The sequence below is a fragment of the Phoxinus phoxinus genome (assembly GCF_949152265.1).
Source record: "Phoxinus phoxinus genome assembly, chromosome: 19".
In the NCBI taxonomy this organism is placed as follows: Eukaryota; Metazoa; Chordata; class Actinopteri; order Cypriniformes; family Leuciscidae; genus Phoxinus; species Phoxinus phoxinus.
Genome location: NC_136894.1, coordinates 4,054,668 through 4,078,927, shown reverse-complemented (window position 1 = coordinate 4,078,927; position 24,260 = coordinate 4,054,668). Strand labels below are relative to the sequence as shown.

Sequence of the window (24,260 nt, the reverse complement as noted above, 5' to 3'; positions counted from 1 at the left end):
TTTTTATGTGACATTTCTATAAAAGCACAATATTGAAGTCACATTTGCAAGAAATATTTTTCAGCCTTATTTTTAAGCAATGAATGTTGTCATCTGCTTCAGTTATTTCATCTGTACAAAACAACTTGTTATGCTTCATAATACTGCATATCTTACCCTATTATTTTACAAAGTTCTTTTTCAAAGATTACTTTGTGCTGCTGCACTATATTTAGTGAGAAACTAGTGATGGTTAGACAAAGCAGAAACGCAGGAATTCCTTACCCCAATGCCAAAGCTTTCTCACACAGCAGTGATATGAGTGTTGTCTCTGGGAATATGTGGCGTCGTCTCCAGGTTTGCTTGTTTTCGGTGTGGCGTGTGCACGTGGTCGTCACATATTGCATATATCTGTGTGTGGCGGGAGTGAAGTTTACCTGTTTCTGTATAAGTGTTGAGTCATTACAAGTAACTTGAGTTACGTAATCAGATTACTTTTCAGATTAGAGTATAACGAGCAAAATAATGCATTACTTTTAAATTTACAACAAAATAAAAACTTTTTCAAATAAGTAACGCAAGTTATTTTGTTTTCTCATTTATTGACCTCTACTGTACAGACGTGAATTTGCATTTCCTTCAGCATGAGGCTTATTCATTTCACGTTTGGTGTGAAGGGCCTTTACATTTGCAATAAATGTAGCTTTTGTTTTGTTGTTATTGAAAAACAAACAAGCAAGCCCAGCCTTACTTTTTAAAAGTAACTCCCTAGCACTGTATATTTTAGTATATATTACGACATAAATATGGGAGCCGTCAATCCTTGCAATGCCTTGGTGCTATCCTACTTACTACAGTGCTTATGGGTCAGGCTGATAAAACATAATCTTCGTGTAATTAGATCAATTTGACTTGTAAATGTAATCTTTAGTTAATAATTGTACCTTGATGCTTTAATAGTTTTTCTGGGCAACAAGACAAACAAATCCTTTTTCTTCTTTTTTTTTGCCATGAAGGAATTTTAATGTGAGGATTCGTTCACAGCCTCAGCATGTGAAGACGTACTCCTAAATGCTCCTGGTTTGTGTTCTGCTTGTAGATGTGCTTATGTTTGTATGCCTGACTCAGACTGTTGTTGATTTTATCTGTAGTTTGGCGTGACGGTGCTTTCAGGGATCACACCAACCACAGACCTCTTTGCATTGGCACGTTATCTCGCCTCTTTTCAGTCCTTATTTTATCAGGATCTTTTTCACGTTCTGCTTCCTGTGGTGGCAGAGATACTGACACACTGGCTGCTGTCCCAGTGGAGTTGTTGTTCCCTCTGGTTCACATTCACCTCTGTAATCCGGAGATTTCCTGAGCTCAAGCCTCACCGGACTGTGCCGTAGGTTTAGCATGTATCGTCCGCAGACCCAGCGGCTCCTGTAGGATCTGTCCTTCAGTCAGTGACGGGATGAGCACTGCTGGTGTCTCTCTCTCGCTCTATCTCTCTCACAAACACCTGCATGTAATGTCCCATTAGTCTCTGTTGCCACTATCAGTGTACATGGTACAGCCATAAGCATTGAAATCTTTGTAATTACAAGAGTTATGAGAGGAACGGAAAATAGTTATAATTAGTCAGTAATCCAAAGCTTTTTATCCAAGGTTACTGCAGCTCACAACCTCACAATTCTTTTGTAGATTTGTTTAACTATATATGCTATGATAGAGGGATAGTTCACCCAAAAATAAAATTTCTGTCATTAATTACTCACCCTCATGTCTTTCCAAACCCGTTCTTTTTGATGAAATCTGAGAGATTTCTGTCCCTCTATTGACAGCTACACAACTATCACTGAAGCTTCAAAAAGTTCATAAAGAGATAGTAAAAATAATCCACATGAATTGAGCGTTTAGTTCAAATGTTCTGAAGAGACACGATCGCTTTGTATGATGAACAGGTTTAATTTAGGCTTTTATTCACATATAAACATTCATCAACTCACACATCAGTTGTGGTAAACAGAAGCTCAAGCATGTTCACTTGATGTGTGAGAACCAATGAGGTTCATTCTCGTGTTACGCATCACGTTTGAGCTTCTGCAAGAACCAATGAGGTTTGTTCTCTCACATCAAGCAAGTTCGGTTGAGCTTCTGTTAATGTTCGCTGATCTATGTTTAAATGTGAATAAAAGCCTAAATTTAATATTGTTGATCATATAAAGCGATCGAGTCTTCAGAACATTTGGATTAAACGGTCAATTCATATGATTAGTTTTACGATCTCTTTATGAACTTTTTGAAGCGTCAGTGGTAGTTGCGTAGCTGTCAATGGACAGAAATCTCTCAGATTTGATCAAAAAGATCTTCATTTGTGTTGAAGATGAAATTTTCATTTTCAGGTGAACTACCCCTTTAAGTTATCTTGCTTTAATGATTTACATATTTTTACTGGATGCATTTGTAAATGTATTTTTTTGCAGACAGTTTTATCAATCTAAATCTCTCTTTTCCATGCCGTATCTATACGAGCCACCTGCTGGAACCCATACATTCAACCTGCTGTCATCTTTTAGAGATTATTATGAGATGTAAACACAGAGAAAGCACATAAATATGTTTGCTCCGTAACGGAGGGCATGTCAGAGACCGCCGGGCTTGTGTCAGGACGCTGATTTGAGCGTTACAGTGAAGCGTGACAGAATGGGAAACTCGGCTTCCTGCTGACAACAGGTCACTTGACACTTTTGCACTCTGAAGACCTTTTGTAACTTTCAGCCAGAATGTGCTGGTGTGTCTCAATCTGAAGTGCTGTGTGAAGCTCTAGCGCAAGGACTTTCAATTTGTGTCACCTGACAGAAAGAAGAAGAAGAATCTGAGGAAGAACGGGATTGTGAAACCCATAACTACATTGCTAGGGTGTTCGGGGTGGTTGCTAGGTCATTGTCTGAGGCTTCATTCATGTGCAGAGTTGGACAGATACTCAAATTATTATTATTTTTTTGTTGCTATTTTAAAGGCTTCTAATTTTCTCCTACAATAGGTTTACATCCATCCAAGGTCAAAAAACACTTTGATTTTCTCATACTATACATTGCAGCGTCAGCTCTTTTCTCACAGTGTCTGAAACTGTTCAATATAGGATTCGGTCTCCCTAAACCCCGCCTTTTCTGAGAGCCTGCTCTGCTCTGATTGGTCAGATGGCCCAGTCTGTTGTGATTGGTCTACCGCAATCAGTGCGTGTTGGAAACTAAGCGCCCATTACCATATCTGAAATTCAGCTCTTCCTCAGCACTTGATACACAGTGATACGAACTGTAAAGATGGCATTGTTTTTACCGTAGTAATTCGAGCTGGAGTGCATTATAGTGGGTTTGCAGCTCAGAAAACAGTGTCTTCTTGACATGTCGACAACACCCTACAACTACAGTGTTTGAGGGCGAGGCAAATTAGACGAGCAGCCAATGAAGACCATAGGTTGGCATTATGCAAATTTGTTGATCTTTGCAACTTTGCAGACCTTTTACATTCACAAACAGCTATATCACAAACACTACTACACACTAGTATCTGAAAAAAGCATAATGGGACACTTTAATTCTCTCCTCCTCGTGACTCTTTAGTAAAGCCTCAGCAGCAGCTCTGCTCTTCCTCATTTAATCCATGTTCCTCTCTTACGTCAAGCCTATTGAACCTCCTCTCCTCACTCAGACTGACTAAAAATGGATATTTCTTTAAGAGCTGCAGCCTTAAAAGGCTCACGGGCCTCTCTCACACACACTCTCTCTCTCATTTCATTCCTCTTGTTTTGTGTCTCAAATGTAGAATATGTCTGAACAACTTCATTGTTTCTCTCAATGGTTTGGTCTGTCTACATTTCCCTTCTCTGTTTTAAAACACTTATATAAACACACCATGGTGTTTATTATTCTAAAAGTTAATCTACAAGTTACTTCATTCCTCAGAAAGTCCTCACCACTGTCAAAGGAAGGGTTTTAAAGTCAGGGACTGTCACTTTCCACAAATACCGTCCCATGACTTGTCATAAAAATACAGCATGTAATGTTTTAAACAGATTGCATCATGTAACAAATCCTTCCTCGTGGGTCAAATTGACCCGAAGCCCTAAAATGTATTTATTTATATAGATTTTTTGTCCAGAAAGCTTATATAAAGTTATGTTGATAATATTTTTTCTATTTTTTAATGCAATTTTTTAACTTTTTTTACTTTTAAATGACTAGATTTTATCAATAAATTCTATAATTTAAGCACATTCTTTCAATTTAAATTCAAAATACATTCAGATATGCATGTAGATATTATAAAACACTTTTTTTGGTGAAGTCCAGTATTAATTTTAAGGATTTTTTTAGTTTTTTCTGTATACTGAAGCATTCCTCACATTCCATTCATTCCTAAGGGGGTCAAATTGACCCACGAGGGAAGGATTTGTTACTTTTTTTATTACAATCACATAAACAAGGGAAGGATGAGGGAACACGTCACAATTTTAAGTGTGGGACACAAACATTTGATATCTTAACCTTATTGACTATTCGATAGATAATGTCAAAATTATGACATTGTTAGAGTTTATTTGTTAAATAAAGGATTTTACATAATTTTAAAAGTGATATTTAAAAGTTAAGGGCCAGATTTACTTGCTCCAGCACAAACCCTCTTTGGTGTTTAAAAACTACTGTCAGGATTTACTAAAGACACGCAGTGAAAAATGAATGCTGAAAAGGCTTGGAGAGTATGAATATGCATTTATAGGAGTTTCCCTTTCAGAAAATCTACAAGAGGAGAGTATTTAAGTCAATCACGCAACATTGTTTGTGGAAGTTAATTTACTGGTACCTGCGCCGTTATTTAATGACGTAAAAAACATGTCTGACCCATTTTGCGCTTGAAGTGCTTCAATAGTTGCGCTCACTTGGTGAATTGTGTTGGTCATTATAGAAATTATTGCTCATTATATGATTGCTGTCTCACGCTAATTATGCCCCGTTTAATAAATCAGACCCTTAAAATGGCAAACCTCTTATCAAATGAATAGAAAATGATATAATATTCACTCTTTCATCCTGACTGTTTGGTAAAAAATGAATTGTTATTTTTTTTTTCGCAGGCCTTATTATGTACCATATATTTGTATGGAAAGTTCACAGATCTGTTCACTAACAGTTTTCGTCTCCCACAGTACGTGTGGTCAAAATGGGCGCTGGGAATGTGAGGATCACGCCTGTCTGATAGAGGATGACATGATCCAAGAAATCAACAGGAGAGGCTACGGGTGAGCATCAGGATCCCATAGTGTGTTATTATGTGTTATTATATAACTACGGCACACATTTTCCTCTCTCCTACTCACTCTCTATCTTTTATCTCTCCAGGTGGAGGGCAGCAAACTACAGTCAGTTCTGGGGTATGACCCTGGACGAGGGTCTGCGGTATCGCCTGGGCACGCAACGCCCCTCACGGACCATCATGAACATGAATGAGATGCAGGTGAGAGTCATCTGCAGCCAGTCAGTATCAATCTTCTATTAGTGTAAATAAGCAACCGTTAGGTAAAGGGTTAATGTGTAGTCAGGCGGTCAGACGCAAAGCAGAAACGTCATGTGTTATCCTGAGAGAGTTCACTTGGTCTTATTTTCCACTAAAAATAACTACACATTCTTAAAACAAGATACATTTGCTTGATTTCTGAGACTCTTTCTTGAATTAGGTTTTTGTTGTTGTTGTTTTACACACTAATAGACATTTTGTGAGATTTACACAATCAAAAGTTTGAGTCAGTAAGATTTTTTCCCTTTAAAAAAAAAAAAGAAAAAAAAAAGAAGCCTATTTCTCACCATGCCTGCATTTATTTGATCAAAAATACAGTAAAAGCAGTAATATTGGGAAATATTATTAATGTTTCTATTTTACTACATTTTTTCATGTTATCAAAGCTGAATTTTCAGCATCATTACTCCAGTCTTCAGTGTCACATGATCCTTCATAAATCATTCTAATATGCTCTGTTCAAGAAACATTGCTTATTATTATCAATGTTGAAAACAGTTGAGCAGCTTAATATTTTTGTAGAAACCACATGATACAATTCTTTCAGGATTCTTTGATGAATAGAAAGCATTTATTAGAATTTTTTTTTTTTTACTGTGCTTTTGATCAATTTAATGTGTTCTTTGCTGAATAAAAGTATAATTTCTTTAAAATCATTTTTTTTTTTACTGACCCAAACTTTTGAACAGTAGTACGTGCTTAAAAAAATAGCCAGATAAGGAAATTAAACATCAAAATGTTTATTTTAAACACACACAAAAAAGTTTAGATAAAAATGCTGATGAAGTATTTGATTTGCCATGTTAAATATCTATTTATGTCATGGCTACTTACTAAATAAATAAATAAATGAACATAGAACATTCATTTGAGTTTGATGAGAAATGAAGCTAGCCCAGAATGCCACGACTGACCAGTCATAATCAAGTATGTAGATAATCTCTTTATTCATGTGTTTATGCCCATCGACGGCTCTCTGGTTATCCGTTCTCACGCTCTGTGCAACGGTCCTCTGTGTAATCCAGTGTGCTGATAGGAATCAGCAAAGCAAGAATAAGAGAATGATTCTGAAATCAGACTGGTGTTTGATCTGTGCATCAGCGGGTTGCAGTGCATTATGGTACAGTGAATGTCCGTCTGGATGTGTGCTATTTGATGTGGCTCACTGAGGCTTTCAGGTTCTCTGCGTATTTATGCTCTCTTTACGGGGAAATTATTATTAACGCCAAAATGTTATTTAGTGTCCCATTCATTGATAACCATATAAACATTCACTGTAATATCTAGATTTAATATCTAGAATTCTGGACTTTCTGTCTACAGGCTATTTTTGTTGTGTATAAAACATAATATGCTTCAAAAAATCCTTCATATGTAAATATGCACTACTTTAACAATTTTTGTGACTTGTGACAAGACGATGTAAAGAATAGCAGTCACACACAGTAGCCGTCGTTCTCCCCTCCGCCAGGTTTAAAGTTTATAGCTCGCTTGTCGCGGTCGTGACCAAGAACAGTTTGGACATGTAGTGGCCGGATGAAAAGAATGTTTATTTTGTTCCAACAAAAGAACAAAAAAATTATAATATACAGGTGCAGATGTAACGAAGATCATTTCCATCAAGATGGAAGTTAACTGAAACTAACAAAAATTAAACAGGCCCAAAATATAAATGAATCTCCCCTGTTAACAAAGTAACAACAAAACACTAAGGTCACTGTGACCTTTTTACTGTTGCTGGACATCTCTGACTAACGCCGAGTCCACATGTACACGGGTATTCTTATGAACAGAGTTTATCTTCCTTCGTTTTAAAAATAAATCTCGTCCACACAAGCACGGTTTAAAAAAATGTCCGTCCACAAGAAAACGCAAAAACACGCTATAAGCGCTGTCACGAGCATGCCAAACCAACAGGTGGCGATATAACCCTAACCGTAAAGCCATATTGGCCAATCAGAAGCCTGGAAAAAAAAGGTTATTGTTTTGTATTATATTTTGTTATTTGCAATATTTTGGATTTAAATAAAGTAACAAAAACATAATAAATTATACTTTAAAATAACCATGTAAACCATGGTAGATGCCAAATATGTGAGGTGAGGTGGGCTACGCACCCGTCACCGATCAATTCGGGAGCTTGGGTATCAAGATATTCCCAGAGCCTCTCAGTGGTAAATACGACGGCGTTCATGTCCAACTTTTACTTAGGAAACTCGTATTTACGATAATCATCCAAAACTAGGGCCAGAGCAAGTACCCTACATTGTGTAGACATTTTTATATTCAAAAGCAAACTATATACGAAATCAGATACTAGTGACACTTCAGCGGATATTCTGTATGATATCAAGTAAAGCGTCTCAACTGAAGACAAAGCGCTGTGGTGGCGTAGCACTCTCAAGCGTCCACGGCTCGGCGTGTTCAGAAGAGCGGCTGGATAAAAACACTTTAGAGGATGCTGGAAATGACTTGATGCTGTTGCTGGGTGCAATTTATTTAGGACCCTCACTTAATAGGGGCCCATATCTTCCTCCACTTCCCCCTTTTCTCTTTACTCTCCATCCCACATTCTCCAACACGTCTCCACCTGTCGAGCCTGGGCCTTTATAAAGCCTCTATCTGCCTAAAACCCACTCGGCATGCACACTAATGAGTGGACTGAGTGCCGCACACACTTTACTTTCTCATTGGTGTATTGTCTTTGCTCAGTGCGATTGCTCATGTTCCCCGTCGGGTCAAGTGTTGCTGCGAGACGTGGCCCTTCAGGGGCCCTTTAACCACCACAATTCACCACTGCAGCGCCGGTCACTTGACAAGCACCTGCATACCAGGGATCATATCTGCTAGTTGTCAGGGAGAATCATGGCGATATCACTGGCTGGAATGTAGGAGGACGGCAGCAAGCTGCTGTGCATTACCAAAGAGGGAGAGGCACACAAAGTGCTAATGCATTCCTCATCCAGAACTTTTGAATCCTTGGGATGCAAAATATGACACAAGAATTCTGGGGTCTTATAGATTTGGGAGATGTAAGGCGAGCTTTACAGAGTTAAAGTTAAGTTTAGGGATATATGTTCCCTCCTGGTATTCAGTTTTGGTGAGTTCGATCATTAGTGGATGGCTAATCACAGGTGTAAACTCGGTCCAATACATTTGGGAGAAACCGTGACTTTTCAGCTTTAATTTGTTGTACTTGATCTACATCAATACACTGACTAGATGTAATGAATGCATACAGTCATAAATTCAGAGGCCCTCCCTTCGATGAAGTATGATCATAAGTGGTGACAGTAGATATTTACCATTCAAAAGTTTGGAGTCAGTACGATTTTGTAAAAACTTTTTTCTGTCAGCACCTCTATCGTCAAATACGATTGACAATTAGCATACAGTTTGGATTGGCGGTTTGGTTCTGTTCTGGGCAAGAACTAGCATGGATAAGAGCAGTAATAACCCCCCATGGGGTAAACACAACAGAACCAACATGAATGTATTGCAGATATCATTAATTCAAGATTTTAAAGTACAACATAATTCGAGAATTTAGTCTGATTCAAGGGGAATCTGAATGCCAAATCCTGACTGGGCGAGAGGTGGAGCTGGGGAGGGAGGAGGGTAATTCTCTCCTGAGAAACGCGATAGCTGCTGATAATACTGAAGGAGTTATATATGTATACAGTGACAGTATTCCTATGTAGACGTGGATCAGGTGATGCGAGCTTGACTAACGTGACCTACCAGAACTGACGCTACTGTTAAAATTCAGCAAGCATGCATTACATTTGCCAAAAGTGACAGTAAAGACATTTATAATGACACAAAAGATTTATTTTTTCAAATAAAGGGGGAAAAAAATCATTACAGTTTCCACAAAAATATGACATTGATAACAATCAGAAATGTTTCTTGAGCAGCAAATCAACGTATCAGCATGATTTCTGAAGGATCATGTGACACTTAAGACTGGAGTAATGATGTTGAAAATTCAGCTTTGATATCAAGATTAAATAAAAAAAAATCATATTTTGAAATGGAAAACAGTAATTTAAAATGTTAATAATATTTCACAATATTACTGTATTGTAAATGCCATATGTAAATGGTAATGCATGTCAGCTGACCACTTGTTATCGAATCACTTGAGACAGATATTAAAACCAGGTGTAAAGTGAGCCTTTGTAATGATAACGGATATTACTGAGATGTTTACTTTGACTTTTTATTATTATTGATGGAACAGAGAAGAAAGTTACTTGTTGCCTAGAATTTCCATTGGGATAAATCCCAAAACCCACAAAATGAATAAATCATCGTTATATAACCACACTAAGGCTGTGTAGTATGTTGCTTCTGTAAACTTGGACTTTGGAGACTCTCATCCATGCACTGACCCTGTGAAAGAGAACACATGTGGAAATAATTATATTATGCCACCAAAATCACTCATAATCACACCATGGATGAATTTATGGAAATCTTTATTCTGTGTTATTCATGTCTTCCATGCCAAATCGTACCATTAAGTTCACAAAAAGACACTTTATGTGAAGGAAAAAAAAACATTCAATCTTGCTTTATGTTCTGCAGATGAATATGAATGGAAACGATAATCTGCCAAGTAACTTCAATGCGGTGACAAAATGGCCAGGGAAAATCCATGAGCCATTGGACCAGGGGAACTGCAATGCATCCTGGGCTTTCTCCACTGCAGGTGAGTCAGAGGAAACGTGACACAGCAGAAGAACACTGCAGAGTAGTGTTGTGTGTATGTTATATAATACTGCTAATGCATCTGTCCTGTCGCTCATATGTGATCCACTCCTAGCTGTTGCATCAGACCGGATCTCGATTCAGTCAATGGGTCACATGACCCCTCAGCTCTCGCCTCAGAATCTGATCTCCTGTGACAAGCGTCATCAGGACGGGTGCGCCGGGGGGCGTATCGACGGGGCCTGGTGGTACCTGAGGAGAAGAGGGTAATTCACTGCATGTTTTACACACAACATCTAATCTAAGCAGTTCATCTCACAAATAATACTTTAACTTTGACATATTTCAGTGTTAATAATAATTATATTATCAAATCAGCATATAAGAATGTTTCTGAAGGATCATGTGACACTGAAGACTGATGTAATGATGCTGAAAATTCATCACAAGAATAAATTACATTACATTAATGTTTTTACTGTATTTGTTATCAAATAAATATAGCCTTGGTGAACATAAGACTATAGTACATAAGAAATAAGACTTACTGTATTGTAATCAACTTAATGCTGATGAATAAGTCAGAGTATTTGCATATATCAATATTGGCTTTAAAGGTCAATTATATTGAATGTTATATTTCCATTTCACAAACTTATTACTAACTTGAATTGCAAAAAAAAAAAAAAAAGTATTAATATTATTTGATGCCAGACAATCTTTATGGTTTAAGTATCTGTGTGTGTGTTTGTGTGTCAGGGTAGTGACCGAGGAGTGTTACCCCTTCTCTGCGGCCCAGCAAACCCCCGCTGAAGTGGCTCGCTGTATGATGCAAACTCGCGCGGTGGGCCGGGGGAAGAGGCAGGCCACAGCGCACTGTCCCAACAGCCACAGCTACCACAATGATGTCTATCAGTCCACCCCGCCGTACAGACTGTCCTCCAATGTAAGTCACCTGACCCCTGGAATCAAGACACTACACTGCAGAACATGACAATAGTTCTTTTTAGTTCAATATTTTTATTTTATGTATTTTTTTGCTTAAAAGAGGACCTATTATGCCCTATTACAAAGTTGATTTAGTTTTTAGGGTCTACTAGAATAGGCTTCCATGGTTCAATGTTCAAAACACCTTATTTTTCACATATTCTCCATTGTTGCGGCTCCTCTCTTCCCAGTCTGTCAGTAACGCTCTGTTTAGTTCCTGTCTCTATGAAGCCCCTCCTTCTGAAAAGCACAATGTGCTCTGATTGGTCAGCTGGATTAATGTGTTGTGATTGGTCAACTGCTTCGAGTGTGTTTGGGAAATGTCCCACCCCTTACCATAACCGCCAGTTTCAACACACTACTAACTCTACCAGGCCCCGCCCCTTTATTCTGCTTATGGACAGGAATTATTTAAATGAGGAATATTGTGACGTGTTTGTTCCCAGAAGAAAACTCAAGACTACAATGGAGGCGTTTCATGGAGTTCAGAAACAGTGACACTGATATAGAGAATAACTCACTTTGAGTGACTTTGTGCTTTGCAACTTTGCAGAGCTTTTTTATGCTCAAGCTGCAACATCACATGCTAAAGAAAGTTGACTATGTAAAAAAAGCATAATAGGTCCTCTTTAAAACAAGGAAAACAAGTTTTATGACATCTAACATGTTCTGACATTACACTCTCAATAAAACACACAGTCCTCCGCCTGCATAATACCAATGGTTAAAGCATCAGTGCATTTCTGCTCTCAATTTCTTCATCAATCAAAACCCTTCAACTCAAAGCCAAAGGGAGGAATCATTCACAACCGTCTGGAGAGGCATTACATTAGTAGTCATGTCATGCTTGAATGCATTCTCTCCCTGAGCTATATCTCACCACACATTTGTCTCTATTTATGCATAGTTTTCATTATATATACATGTCTCCAGGCGTGTTTGCGATTGTATATCGTTCACAGATGTCACGAAGGAATGCGACGAACAATTAAACAATTCATCGTAATAATATGTGGAAGGATGACTGTTTATTATGTGCATTAAGATGTTTTTTTTTTTACTTAATACCGCTCATATTTAAAACATTAATTTCATAACATTATTCACTGTGAGTTTATACAGTGTGCAGCGCTGTTCTCACTAACTGAACTCACTTGACATGTTGATTCTGCTTTTCCACTCACAGGAGAATGAGATTAGGAAAGAGATTATGGATAATGGTCCCGTGCAAGGTATGGATTTCTCCATAAGTGTGTGTGTGTCTGTGTGTGTGTGTGTGCTTGTCCAATACTGTGAGCCAGAGGATAATAATAGTAAAAAGCACTGCCTAATAACTGTTAATGCAGTCAGCAACGATCAATCTATGTCGCATTAGTCACCATGGATGTTGTAGACGCCCATAGAGCGCTTAGTTCGCACAAAAGGCCTAAACTCATCATATACACAGTGAATTCTTGAGAAAAGTCCCCTAGGGTAATATGATGAGGGTGTGTGTGTGTGTTCTTGTGTTGTTCAGAGCTGTTCCATGATCCCGTGCCAGTTGTATTGTTCCAGACAACCCTGGATTTACGCCAATTTCACTTCTAATCTTGGCAAAAATACTGCCTAACCTCTGGCTTATATTGAGAAACAGGAGATGAAAAGATCTTCATGTGCAGGAGTGTGTGTGTGTGTGTGTGATCATTCGGCTCTGTTTACTGCTGAGGATCTCCTAGTAATGTCTGGAAAAACCCAAAGTGTAAGGAGGTGCAGGTAGTTCCCATAATGCAGCGTCTTCCAGAACATTGAGCTTCATGCTTTTACTTCTCACGCCACCAGGGTCGTCCCATAAAAGTTTTGTCCCAGGCCCTCTGAGTTTAAGCAATTGTCCTTTATGCCATATGAAGTTGAGCTCTTTTGAACTCCCAATACAATTAGCAGCAGCAACTTTGATCTCGCTTTTATCTGCAAGGGAACAAGATGTTTGGGTGAGCTTGTGGAAAATTACATAATCGGGCTTTGAAAGCAAATAGTGTTTCCTGACTGCGAGTGATAAGAATGAAGGATCAGCTTTTAAAATATTGATTCAGTGACAATGTCTGTACTACTGTAATTTGCATTGTATGAATAAAATCTGTGCATAATGGTTTGTGTTATGTTTGTTCTCCCCTTTCTAGCCATAATGGAGGTCCACGAGGATTTCTTCGTGTACAAGAGTGGAATTTACAGACATGCGGATGTCAGTTATCACAGACCGTCACAGTACCGCAAACATGCAACACACTCTGTCAGGATAACAGGGTAAGTCCCAGCATTGTGTAACTTTACATGTCTAATGGAGGCATGAGAGGAATTAGTTTTTGGCAGCGTATCAAAAAAAACATTTTTTTTTAGCGGTTATTATTTTCTGATACTGCTTTCAGTTGCTGAATTGCTGATGTTCATGGGAATTTAGTGTGGGAATTTTTTTTATAATTGAACAATTAATACTATTTTTAGCATGATTGCAGCTAAAGACACATTATATATATTATACTTTTTGTCTGATTGCTCCACTGAGCAGATTTTTACCATGATTTTGTTGTTTTTGGGTGCGAGTTGGGTGCGAATATTCCAGTATAACATCCTTAAATTAAGATACATTTACATAAAAGCTAAAAAAAGTAAAATATCAAGACTTATTTTTTTTTTTTTAAATGTATCTTGAATTCAACTTATTTTTCTCATTTTTACCTCACCAAATTTTGCTGATTTATGGTGAAAGAGATAAAACATAATGCCAATCGGGTAAGATATAAATATTTTTAACCTCATTGGCATATTGTTGAACCTACTATCTACTTTCCACATTCTTCACCATCATGGCCCTGAACTGACTTGCCTTGAAGGCACTTTGAAAATATTTGAGACCAACTCTTTTCTCGAGACATCAAGGCCTTTCAGACGTGTTTTTCTTTGTTGCTAGCAGACAAAACACCTGGATGACTGGCCTTCCTCCCCGTCCCAGACACGCGCACCTCAAAACCTTTGTCTGGTTTGGCACATTCACACGTAACACATCCTAATAGCACTGCGCAGTGATTCTCAACAGAGTTTGTCATGTCGGCAATATTTTATTATGTATTTTTTTATTTAAATGCAGTCTTCTGAACCAGTCTGAAGCATTTCGTGCATGAATGTGCTCTCTTTCCCAGACTGATAGTTTAGTTCCCGAGGGTCAGGTCATGTTCTCCAGGTATGTCTCTGGTAACCCGGCCTGACCTGCCGCTGGTGTCTGTGAGTGTGACATGCTTCACTGGTGACGGCGAGTCTGTCTGAACCCCGGCTTTTCTCCCGGCCTCCTGTCACTCGCTGACGCTGCGGTTCTCGCGCTGCTCTAGACGTTCAGAGGACGCTGTATAGGCCTGTGGAGTTAACATACGGGGGACAGCGGCAGTGTTTTTACGGGGAAATCCCGCCGTGGTGCATTCGGCTAAGCCCGGGGCCTGGGAAAGTTTGTGGAAAGCTCATTGATGTCCAGTGTAATGGAAATGGCATTGTTCAATGCAGACAGAAAGGCCTAAACCCAGCACAGGTCAGAAGCAGTGGTATGTCTGTTATTGTCCAAAGCCAAGGACAGAACACATGGTGAGATAAGAGCGTATAGAGGTCTGAGCTGCACCAAACACACACGCACTGGTTCTGGCCCTTCAACTCTCCCATGTATGTTATATGAGGGCACGGTGCTTTTTTAGGTGATTTTGTTTGTTGTGCGAGCGTATTGAATAGCGACTCCCCTCTGTGGGGATGGAGGGCAGATAAGTATTATTTTGGAACAGAATGATATGTTCCCGGGTCTGATGGAAAACTTCCCTTAGAATAGATGAGGACTAAACTATATTTATTCCAGACTTTCCACATGTACAAATAAAGGCCCCTTGATGCATGTAGTGATTGACGAGCTGAATATTCTCAACTCGGATGAAAGGATCCTGAAGGGTCAACGGAGGAGCAAGAGGAAGTTCTTGGCATGGTGAAGGTTCAATCCATCGGGTTGTTGTTGACTTGAGGAGATGTAAGGGTGTGTGTGTGTGTGTGTGTGTTCGGCTTCCTGCTGCTCACACCCTTCCTCTGAGAAGTGGACATAATTCACCCTTCTCAGGAGAACATGTCCACAGCACCGTTTGCTGGATGTATTTTGGTTTTCGAATAATTTTTTAATTTTTAATATTATTTGTTTTTTGTTTTAAGTTGAAAGCTCTCAGATGTGATTATTCCTCGCTGCTAAAATATTCTCATCTTGTTTTCCGGTAAAAGAATCCTTACATTTTTTTTTGTGTTAAATTTATACTACATGAAATAAAACTATTTGCCTGCTGCATGTTGTAAGAAAAATAAAATGAATTATAAAAATATATATATTATAATATTATATTATATTTTTATAGAGTTGAAAGCTCTCTGGTGTGAATATTCCTCACTGCTAAAATCAATATTTTCACCTGTTTTGCGGTAAAAACATATTTAAAATAAGATAAATGTGTATGTGTATATATATATATAATAGTTGGACAGTTTATCTTGAATTAAGAACATATTATATTAATATATTTCTTATCCCATTTTTCTTTATACCGTAAGCTGAACAAGATAAAAAAAATTTATGCAGTTAAAAAAAACAAAATTAACTATATACATAAATATATATATTATATAATATATAAAATCAGTCAAATATGTAATTATTATACTGACTAAAATACTGATTAAGAAATTGATTGAATTTTGGTAATAAAAAACCCTGCATTTGTAGCTTTAGTTGGATGTGTACATTTTCTCTTCTCTTTCTCCAAAAAAATTGATTCCTATTCATAAACAGTTGATTTGAATACTAATGTTTAGTGAGCGCACAATAACACACTGATGTGTATTGCTCTTTTTCAGATGGGGAGAGGAGAGCGACTACACTGGGAGAACACACAAATACTGGGTGAGAACTGATGTCCTCTGACATGATGATATGAAGTTTTATCTTCTGTTCAGCAGAAGCTTTTACACATTTTTGCACATTTTGAACCTCAGATTGGAGCAAACTCATGGGGGAAGAACTGGGGCGAGGACGGTTACTTCCGCATCGCTCGTGGGGTCAACGAGTGCGAGATCGAGGCGTTTGTGATCGGCGTGTGGGGCAGAGTCACCATGGAAGACATGCACAACCATCATCATCATCACGGACGGCGCAAGTAGAGATCTGGACATCTGCAGAGGGCTCTCTGTATGATTTAAACCAGTCAGTCAGGTCTTGTGCAGGTTTGTTAGAGTTATTTCCACCAAACCCCAGTGCCTTCTGAATATCTCTTTACACCACACGGTGTCCACTGCCCCCCTCTGTCCAGATACACATCTCCACTAACGTTTTGGTGACTAGTAGGAGGAATGTAAAACTCAAATTTGTGTATACGACAAATATTATTGGTGGAAACCGGCTTGTTACACTCCTCGACTGGACCTCAGATAACAGACAGGTCTCAGACGCTCTCAGGACTCAGTATTCAAAGACACACTTCACAAGCACACACGCGCTCAGCATCATCATATAACTATCTCAAATGTCTAATGTAGTGATATTAGGATGAGTCTTATGTTTTTCCTTACCTTTGGGAATCATCACACACTAAGGCAAGCACTCCATGCATCCTGCTAAAGGGATAGAGGGATGGAGGAACACCAGAATGGAGGAAGAAGAAGGTTTTTAGGACCAATAATTTATTCAAAAAAATTCCCTAGATTAGATTTATGACAGTTTTCTGCATTCCATTGAGATTAGGGTTGTTTAAATATTACTTTTAAGTATTTTAAGTTGTAAAGAACCACTCGAGTCTATGTGTTCAAAATATGATTCTTTATAACACTTTCTTCACAATTCAAAACAACTGTTAGTCACTCTCAGTTTAGAATATAACTAGAAGCCACGGAATAAAAAAATAAAAAAAGGTAATTGCGACTTTTTTTCTCACACATTTTTTTACTATTTTCTCAGAATTGCGAGTCCATATCTCACAATTCAGAGTTTATCATTCACAATTGCAACTGTGAGAAATTAAGTCAGAAGTGTGTGGGTTATAACTCATTTATTTCTCGCAATTTTGAGTTTATATCTCACAATTGTGAGAAATATATTCAGAATTGCGAGTTATAAATTTGCAATTATGAAAAAAAAATTATGAGAATAATTGTATGAGAATAAAATGTAATAATTGTAAGATAAAAAGTCACACTTTCCTTATTTATTATCACGTGGTGGAAACATCGTGGCCATGGATTAAGAATTTGTTCTCTCTTTTTAGTAAATTGTGAAAAAGAAAAAGAAATATTTTTTTTTTCATGCTATTAGACCAAAAAATGACCACCAGTTACTGCAATTTTGAATGACCCTTTAATCCTCAAGAATTAAGTTGTCTGAAGGTGGGTTTGGTCATGAAACCTGGAGCTTATAGTGACCTCAAGGTCAAATATGCAAAGTTAAAAACAACCAATGGTTTATCGCCAAGAACTTTGGTTGAAACGATTACAATGTGTTGGCTATATTGCGCTGGAAAAATTATATATATATAAAATACCACAGATTCAGTGTGAGAATTGATCCTGCTCTGTCAAGTCTTAATTGTACTCTGTCAACTAAGATTGTACACAAACATTGACATAAACCTTATTTTTTTGTTCTTGTGTCTGTTTTGTTGAATTATTTAATTGACTACTATGACCATTACTATTTAAAGAAAAGAGAAAAATCTTAAATATGAGATTTTCGAAATGTAAAAGAGGGCAAAAGTGAACATGGGTTTGAGTACAATGCTGAATTACTGTCTCGCTACTGTATGTAAATCAGGCAAAACCGCAATATTACAAGACATCATAGAGCATGTTTGCATCTCAATTATCCCTCTTCACATAAATGGAGATTAGTGTGCGTTAATAAGCGTGAGACAGATATCGCTGCTTAATAAACACAGCAGACTATATTATCATGCATGCGCCAGAGCTCAGAGCAAACCCATCTGCTGACTTTGAAAATGATAATGTCATTATTATTATGACATGACTAATTCAAAAGCCTTATGACAGGCATTTGATTCAGCAATACGCTCTCACGGACAGGAAGACTTTCAGGAAGTCTCAGTATAAATTCAGCAACAGATGCTATATTCTGCCATTAGCATTCGGTTAAATGTGTTCTCTGTTAGTCATGCAAGATAAAGCATTTATAATATACAGCCAGATGAGTCCATCATATGATATGAATATTCAATGTCTTAATATTGCCAGATTTTACATTACGGTTCATATTATAGGTTACACTGATTTGAGCCCATTCTCATTTAGACATGTTCTTCCAGTTCTGTAATTATGAATGAATACTGTGTTATTTAAAGCAAAGTCTGTCTGTAAATAATGCATCGCTGGTTACTACTGTGCAATGTTACCATGTTCCTCGTATTGTCTGTACACAATGCAAACCACTGTAGTGTTCACCTGTGTGATGCAATAAAAGTCCTATACAGCCCACTTACATCCTCATGGTCTCTTCTCCGTAATATCATTTTTTTTTAATAACAAGCGAGTCTTGTAGATATCGAAAGTGTGAGGGAGTCATAATCATAAACCCGCTTTTAGTTGTAAACAGTTTGTTCATTGATTCACTATGAAGAATTAGAAGCCGTTTACAAACGACGTTTTCAACTAAAAATTTTATGTTTTTAACGGTTCTGGTAACAGCAGCTGCAGTGACGTCGCGATGACATCCCAAATCAGCGATTGGCTCTTTTATTTAGAAGGCGGGGCTTATTCCGCCATATTGCCCGTTGCACTTTCTCCCATATCAATCTCTGTATCCAATGTCCATATCCATCCTAAATATTATGTGAGATTAGAATAAGTGTGTCCCACAGCATAGTATTTTGAAAAGAGTATATCAAAAGTCCCCGGATGGTCTACTATTTCCGGTAGATTTTCAAAGTGTGGATCCGTAATATATCTTTTGCAATAACAATGTGGACTTTTAAAAAGATCCGTTTTATTAAGATTAAGATTCACTTTTAATGGCCCACGACTGCAGATCAGCGTGCTTCTGCATTTCTCTCTGATACGGCAGGACGTGAAATGTGGAGGATTTTAACTTTGACAAGATGATTGACAGGCCAGTTTACTGTGACAGGATGCGACAGAGAGCTAACACTAAATTGGATGACCGTTGATGTGATAGTTTGTCCCAAAGCTTGTGTACTCTTTTGATACACACTCAAAAGGATCTACTTTTTCTTCACAAAAACAGTTCGTACTTTTAGGGTGTATCACTCATATAATCACACGATATAAGTCCCGCCTTCTAAGAGCCAATCGCCAAAGTAATCACGCCAATAGATATACATAATAAAGGCTAGATGTCTTACGGCGGAGTCTCTAACGTCATCACACGGTGGCCATCTTGTCACAGGCAAGCTTTCTGGCGGGCTCTGTGGTTCCTGATGTAAGGTGAGTGATCTGCACGAACACAAATACTCTTATTATCGCTGAAATCTTGATGGATTTACAAACGGTTTGGTTTCTTACCAACGTTATTAATGTGGCTATAATTCTGGATGCTTGAACATGTTGAAACATGAATAATTATAATATTATATAAGTATGCAGTGTCATAACTACATCTCTGACGTTTATAACAAACCAACCCGTTTGAAAATCGGTAGAATATTAAGCAAGTTATGGTTATTTAAAAAATACATGCATTATTTAAACAATTTTCAGAGTGAGTGAGCTGACTGTGACAAGATGGCCGCCAGGTGCGGACGTCGACCTCCATTGGCCAGCAGCGCGGACGAGACATCTAGCCTTTATTATGTATCTCTATGATCGCGTCACTGCGGTTAGAAAATTAATTTGTATATAAATGGAAGCGATTCTCCCTTCCCAACCTGAACATTCAAAACTTTAAAGTGTTTACAAATCTGCATTATTGTCAATCAGTGCGACAAACTCAAAGCAAAAACCGAAACAGAATAAACCAACCACAGCAGCCATGAGAATGTTCCATATGTTTAATTCCAAAATAATGATGACAAAACTGAAAATATTTACAGCACATATCGCGTAAACACTTATGGTTTCTGTACAAAGAAATATACACATGCAAAAAGTATAAAACAAGTCTAAAATGATAATACATACATTAAAATACAATGAGATCAGAACTAAAATTAGACATTCAATGAAACACTTTTAAAAAAATGTATCCAGTCCAAGTTCCCACGCTGTAAAGGCATCTGTACAACTTTACAATGACAAATAAATTAGGGGACATTATATGGGTCTATACAGATGAATCAACAATGCTCCTTCCTACCGGGAAAGAGTCACTGCCCACCAATCAAACATTTCAATACGCTTCAAAATCTCAAAGATAACAGTTGACTGATGAATGATGCGAGGATCACTGGACATGAGAACAACAGGCCGATGGTTACAGACTGCATACCAACGGCATTCCAGTGACAATTTCAATTGTTGAGAGCTTCTTACGACTAATCTGTCACCAAAAACGGAGGCCTTAAAACTAAAAGGACCTACATCTGCATTAAAACTATCTATATGACCAGATAAATATCATAATTTAAAGGCTTCACATTTTTGTCCATGATATCTTGCTATGTGAAATTATATCAATGTCAAGGATTGCCTAGTCTAAATGGGAGGTGCATTTCAGAAAGCAAAACGTAAAATCTGTGAAACGTCAATAACATGGAAAATAGATGAAGAAAAACTGTTGTAAAGCTATGAAAAACTCATGTAAACAACCAGTCACAGCTATGCAGCGTATAACTTAAAGGAGTCAAATGTGTGTAGGGGATCGAAAAGAAGAAGAAAGAAAAAACTAATTCTCATAAAGCATGGAGAGCTTTGGCATACCAATATATGTATATCAACAGAAAAGTGACTAGCGTAAGTGCCATGTAGACGACAACACCCTTGTGGGATGACAGGGCTTTAATACTCACCGAAAAAGACCGGATTAAATAAACAACAGCAGAACTGCAGCACCAAATACGTGCTATTCTACGTTTTTATTAAAGGTTTAACAGATGTCTTCATAAACAGTTGCATAAACCATCGAAGCTGCAACATTGCACGTGGTCAAAACCGGAAACAACGTGAGTGCATTTACAGTATTCAGTCATCGTGTCCGAAGCCGCTCCGCTCAGACGCCCGCCGCCCAATGGCTGTGTATCTCCGCCATTTCAAAAGAAAGAAAGAAACAGTATAGAATAAGGCGCACACATCTGCAGATTGCACAACACAATTTGTTCTAGTCGTAGTAAATAAAAAAAACTCGCAGCCTGTAAAAACTCCGCAGCTAAACGTGTCGCAATCATCGTCGTTGAAATAAGCAACTAATTACAGTAGGAGTTTCCCCTTGAAACGCTTCTCTACGGTGTGTGTGTGTGTTGCGTTCATTCAGACTGAGTCGATGTAGCGGTTTTTATTGAAAGATGTACCTGAAAATGTGTCATAAGGATTACGAGCTTCTCTAAAGGTTCGTTGAGAAATGTCAGACTGTAAAAGCACAGAAACAGCCGCTTGCTCTCTGGCTCGGGCGAAACCGAGAGAAAACTGGTTCTCCTCGCTAGATTGCATTGGCATCGCTTTCTTCAAAAAACCACGCTTGTGCAGGTACATTTGTTCCACACAAACTATCAGTCCACTTGTGTAGATTTGTTGATCATTCAGCAAATCAAAGAAATATTTTTTATATATATATATATATATTTATTTATATTGTTTTAATCTCTGCTTACAAGTCTTAATTGAATTGGAAACAAGGCAGCAGCAAACTGGGAGAGAACTATCAATCTTAAATCTCGTCTGCTGACGAAGGCTCTGATTGGCAGATATGGTTGTCAGCACACATTTTGATAGGCTCAGGACTGAAGTCTTCTTAATTGGCATGGGAAAGAGGATGAGATCATGATTGTGGGTCAGATCCTGGGCTGAAGTCTGCTTTGCAGGAAGGCTCGTATGCCTCCGAGAGGCCGCAGGTCGTTCTGGTGTTTGCGCCGGTCGATGAAGGAAATGAGTCTGGAGGTGTCGATGCACTCGGCTGAGCGACGGCCCCCGCCGGGTCTCAGCCAGGGGTCCTGCAGGCAGACGGCAGCCGGGGGACGCTTGGAGGGTTCGGTCCTGAGGAGCAGACACACGAAGTCCCGTGCCGCCTGGCTCACGCCCTGGAAGTAGTCGTCGGGGAAGCTGAAGTCCAGCCGGCAGATGTTGAGGCACGTCTCCTCCACGCTCTCGTCCAGGAACGGAGACGCGCCGCTCAGCATCACGTACGTCACCACGCCCAGACTCCACAGGTCAGAGGAGAGAGAGACGGGGTCCCCGAGAACCAGCTCAGGGGCCGCGAACTCTGGGCTTCCCAGCAGAGGGTGAACATGAGGAGCCGAGTTCAGCTGCACCGCGTCACCGAAGTCCGTCAGCTTCACCATCGGCTGGGACACGCTCTGCTCCACCACTAGGTTTTCAGGCTGATCAGAAAATGGGAAATTAAATTAGCATCGCTTTAAAATTACAATGAATTACATTCATATTTAATTAGCATGCTATTTAAAAAAAAACAAATCAAATATAAATAACTAATTGGTAAATAAAATAATGTATTTAAAGACATGTTTTTTATATAGCATATTTAATAGTAGTAATTCATAGTGGTTTACATAAAAATTATACAAAAATAGTAATAGTAAAAAGGCTAATAAGAAATACTACATTTTCACACATATGTACAATACCCGTCAAAGTTTGGAAAAATTACTTTTATTGAAGTTTTTGGAAAGAAGTCTCTTTATGCTCATCAAGCCTGCATTAATTTGACTAAAAATACAGATTTTTTTTTTATATTTTGAAGAATGATTACAATTTTAAAATATTGTTTTTCTGTATGAATATACTTTAAAAATGTAATTTATTCCTGTGATCAAAGCTGAATTTTCAGCATCATTACTCCTGTCTTCAGTGTCACATGATCCTTCAGAAATCACTCTAATATGCTGATTTATTATCAATGTTGGAAACAGTTGTGATGCTTAATATTTCTTTTTTTAACCCGTGATACTTTTTTTCAGGATTCTTTGATGAATAAAAAGTTTTAAAAAAGAACAGCATTTATTTAAAATAGAAATATACAATATACACTACAATTCAAAAGTTTGGAGGTCAGTCTTTTTTTTTTTTTTTTTTTTGAAAGAAATTAATACTTTTATTTAGCAAGGATGTTAATTTGATAAAAATGTATAGTAAATATTTACATTGTTAGAAAATATTTATATTTTGATGTTGTTGATACTTTATTGATCCTTTGCAGGAAATGATATTGTCACGGCAGCTTTAACACTCAGAGAAAAAAATTAAATGAAAATAATAATACATATATAGAATATTCAGTAACATGTGAATATTCATAACACATTAAACATTCTGATGGCCGCTGGTACAAAGGACTTCCTGGTACGTTCAGACTTGCACTTTGGTGCAATCAATCTATGGCTGAAGGTGCTCTTGTTGATCGCCCCAAGAGCATGGATTGGATGTAAGGAATTGTCCATGATTGATTTTAGCTTAGAGAGTATTTCAGATTTGTATTTGAATAAATGCTGTTCTTTTAAACTTTTTATTCATCAATAAATCCTGAAAAAAGTATCACAGGTTCCAAAGAAATATTCATCACAACTGTTTCCAACATTGATAATAAATCATCATATTAGAATGATTTCTGAAGGATCATGTGACACTGAAGACTGGAGTAATGATGCTGAAAATTCAGCTTTGATCACAGGAATAAATAATATTTTAAAGTATATTCAAATAGAAAACGATTCTTTTAAATTGTAATAAACATATAAAGAGTAATGTTTTTATGAATAATGTTAATGAATAACCAACTTTTGACCGATACCACACACCCACATACATATATATATATATAATAACAAGCATAAAAAATATACATTTAACAC

General features: G+C 37.8%; 2 protein-coding genes across 14 annotated transcripts in view; one reads left to right on the top strand and one right to left on the bottom strand.

Moving 5' to 3' along the window:
• tinagl1 (tubulointerstitial nephritis antigen-like 1) overlaps positions 1-18,773 on the top strand; it is a 42,599-nt gene extending 23,826 nt beyond the window's left edge. For all 3 annotated transcript variants that reach the window (XM_079591422.1, XM_079591420.1, XM_079591421.1), the window contains 9 exons: positions 5,171-5,263; positions 5,364-5,478; positions 10,129-10,252; positions 10,367-10,517; positions 11,011-11,197; positions 12,425-12,470; positions 13,395-13,518; positions 16,141-16,186; positions 16,279-18,773. In XM_079591422.1, coding sequence (XP_079447548.1) covers positions 5,171-5,263; positions 5,364-5,478; positions 10,129-10,252; positions 10,367-10,517; positions 11,011-11,197; positions 12,425-12,470; positions 13,395-13,518; positions 16,141-16,186; positions 16,279-16,443 — 1,051 coding nt within the window. In that variant the 3' untranslated portion in view covers positions 16,444-18,773. The remainder of the gene's footprint in view (positions 1-5,170; positions 5,264-5,363; positions 5,479-10,128; positions 10,253-10,366; positions 10,518-11,010; positions 11,198-12,424; positions 12,471-13,394; positions 13,519-16,140; positions 16,187-16,278) is intronic.
• Positions 18,774-20,276: 1,503 nt separating this feature from the next.
• The window catches only part of trioa (trio Rho guanine nucleotide exchange factor a), a 111,242-nt gene continuing 107,258 nt past the window's right edge, over positions 20,277-24,260 (bottom strand). For all 11 annotated transcript variants that reach the window (XM_079590768.1, XM_079590773.1, XM_079590772.1 and 8 more), the window contains one exon: positions 20,277-22,772. In XM_079590768.1, coding sequence (XP_079446894.1) covers positions 22,227-22,772 — 546 coding nt within the window. In that variant the 3' untranslated portion in view covers positions 20,277-22,226. The remainder of the gene's footprint in view (positions 22,773-24,260) is intronic.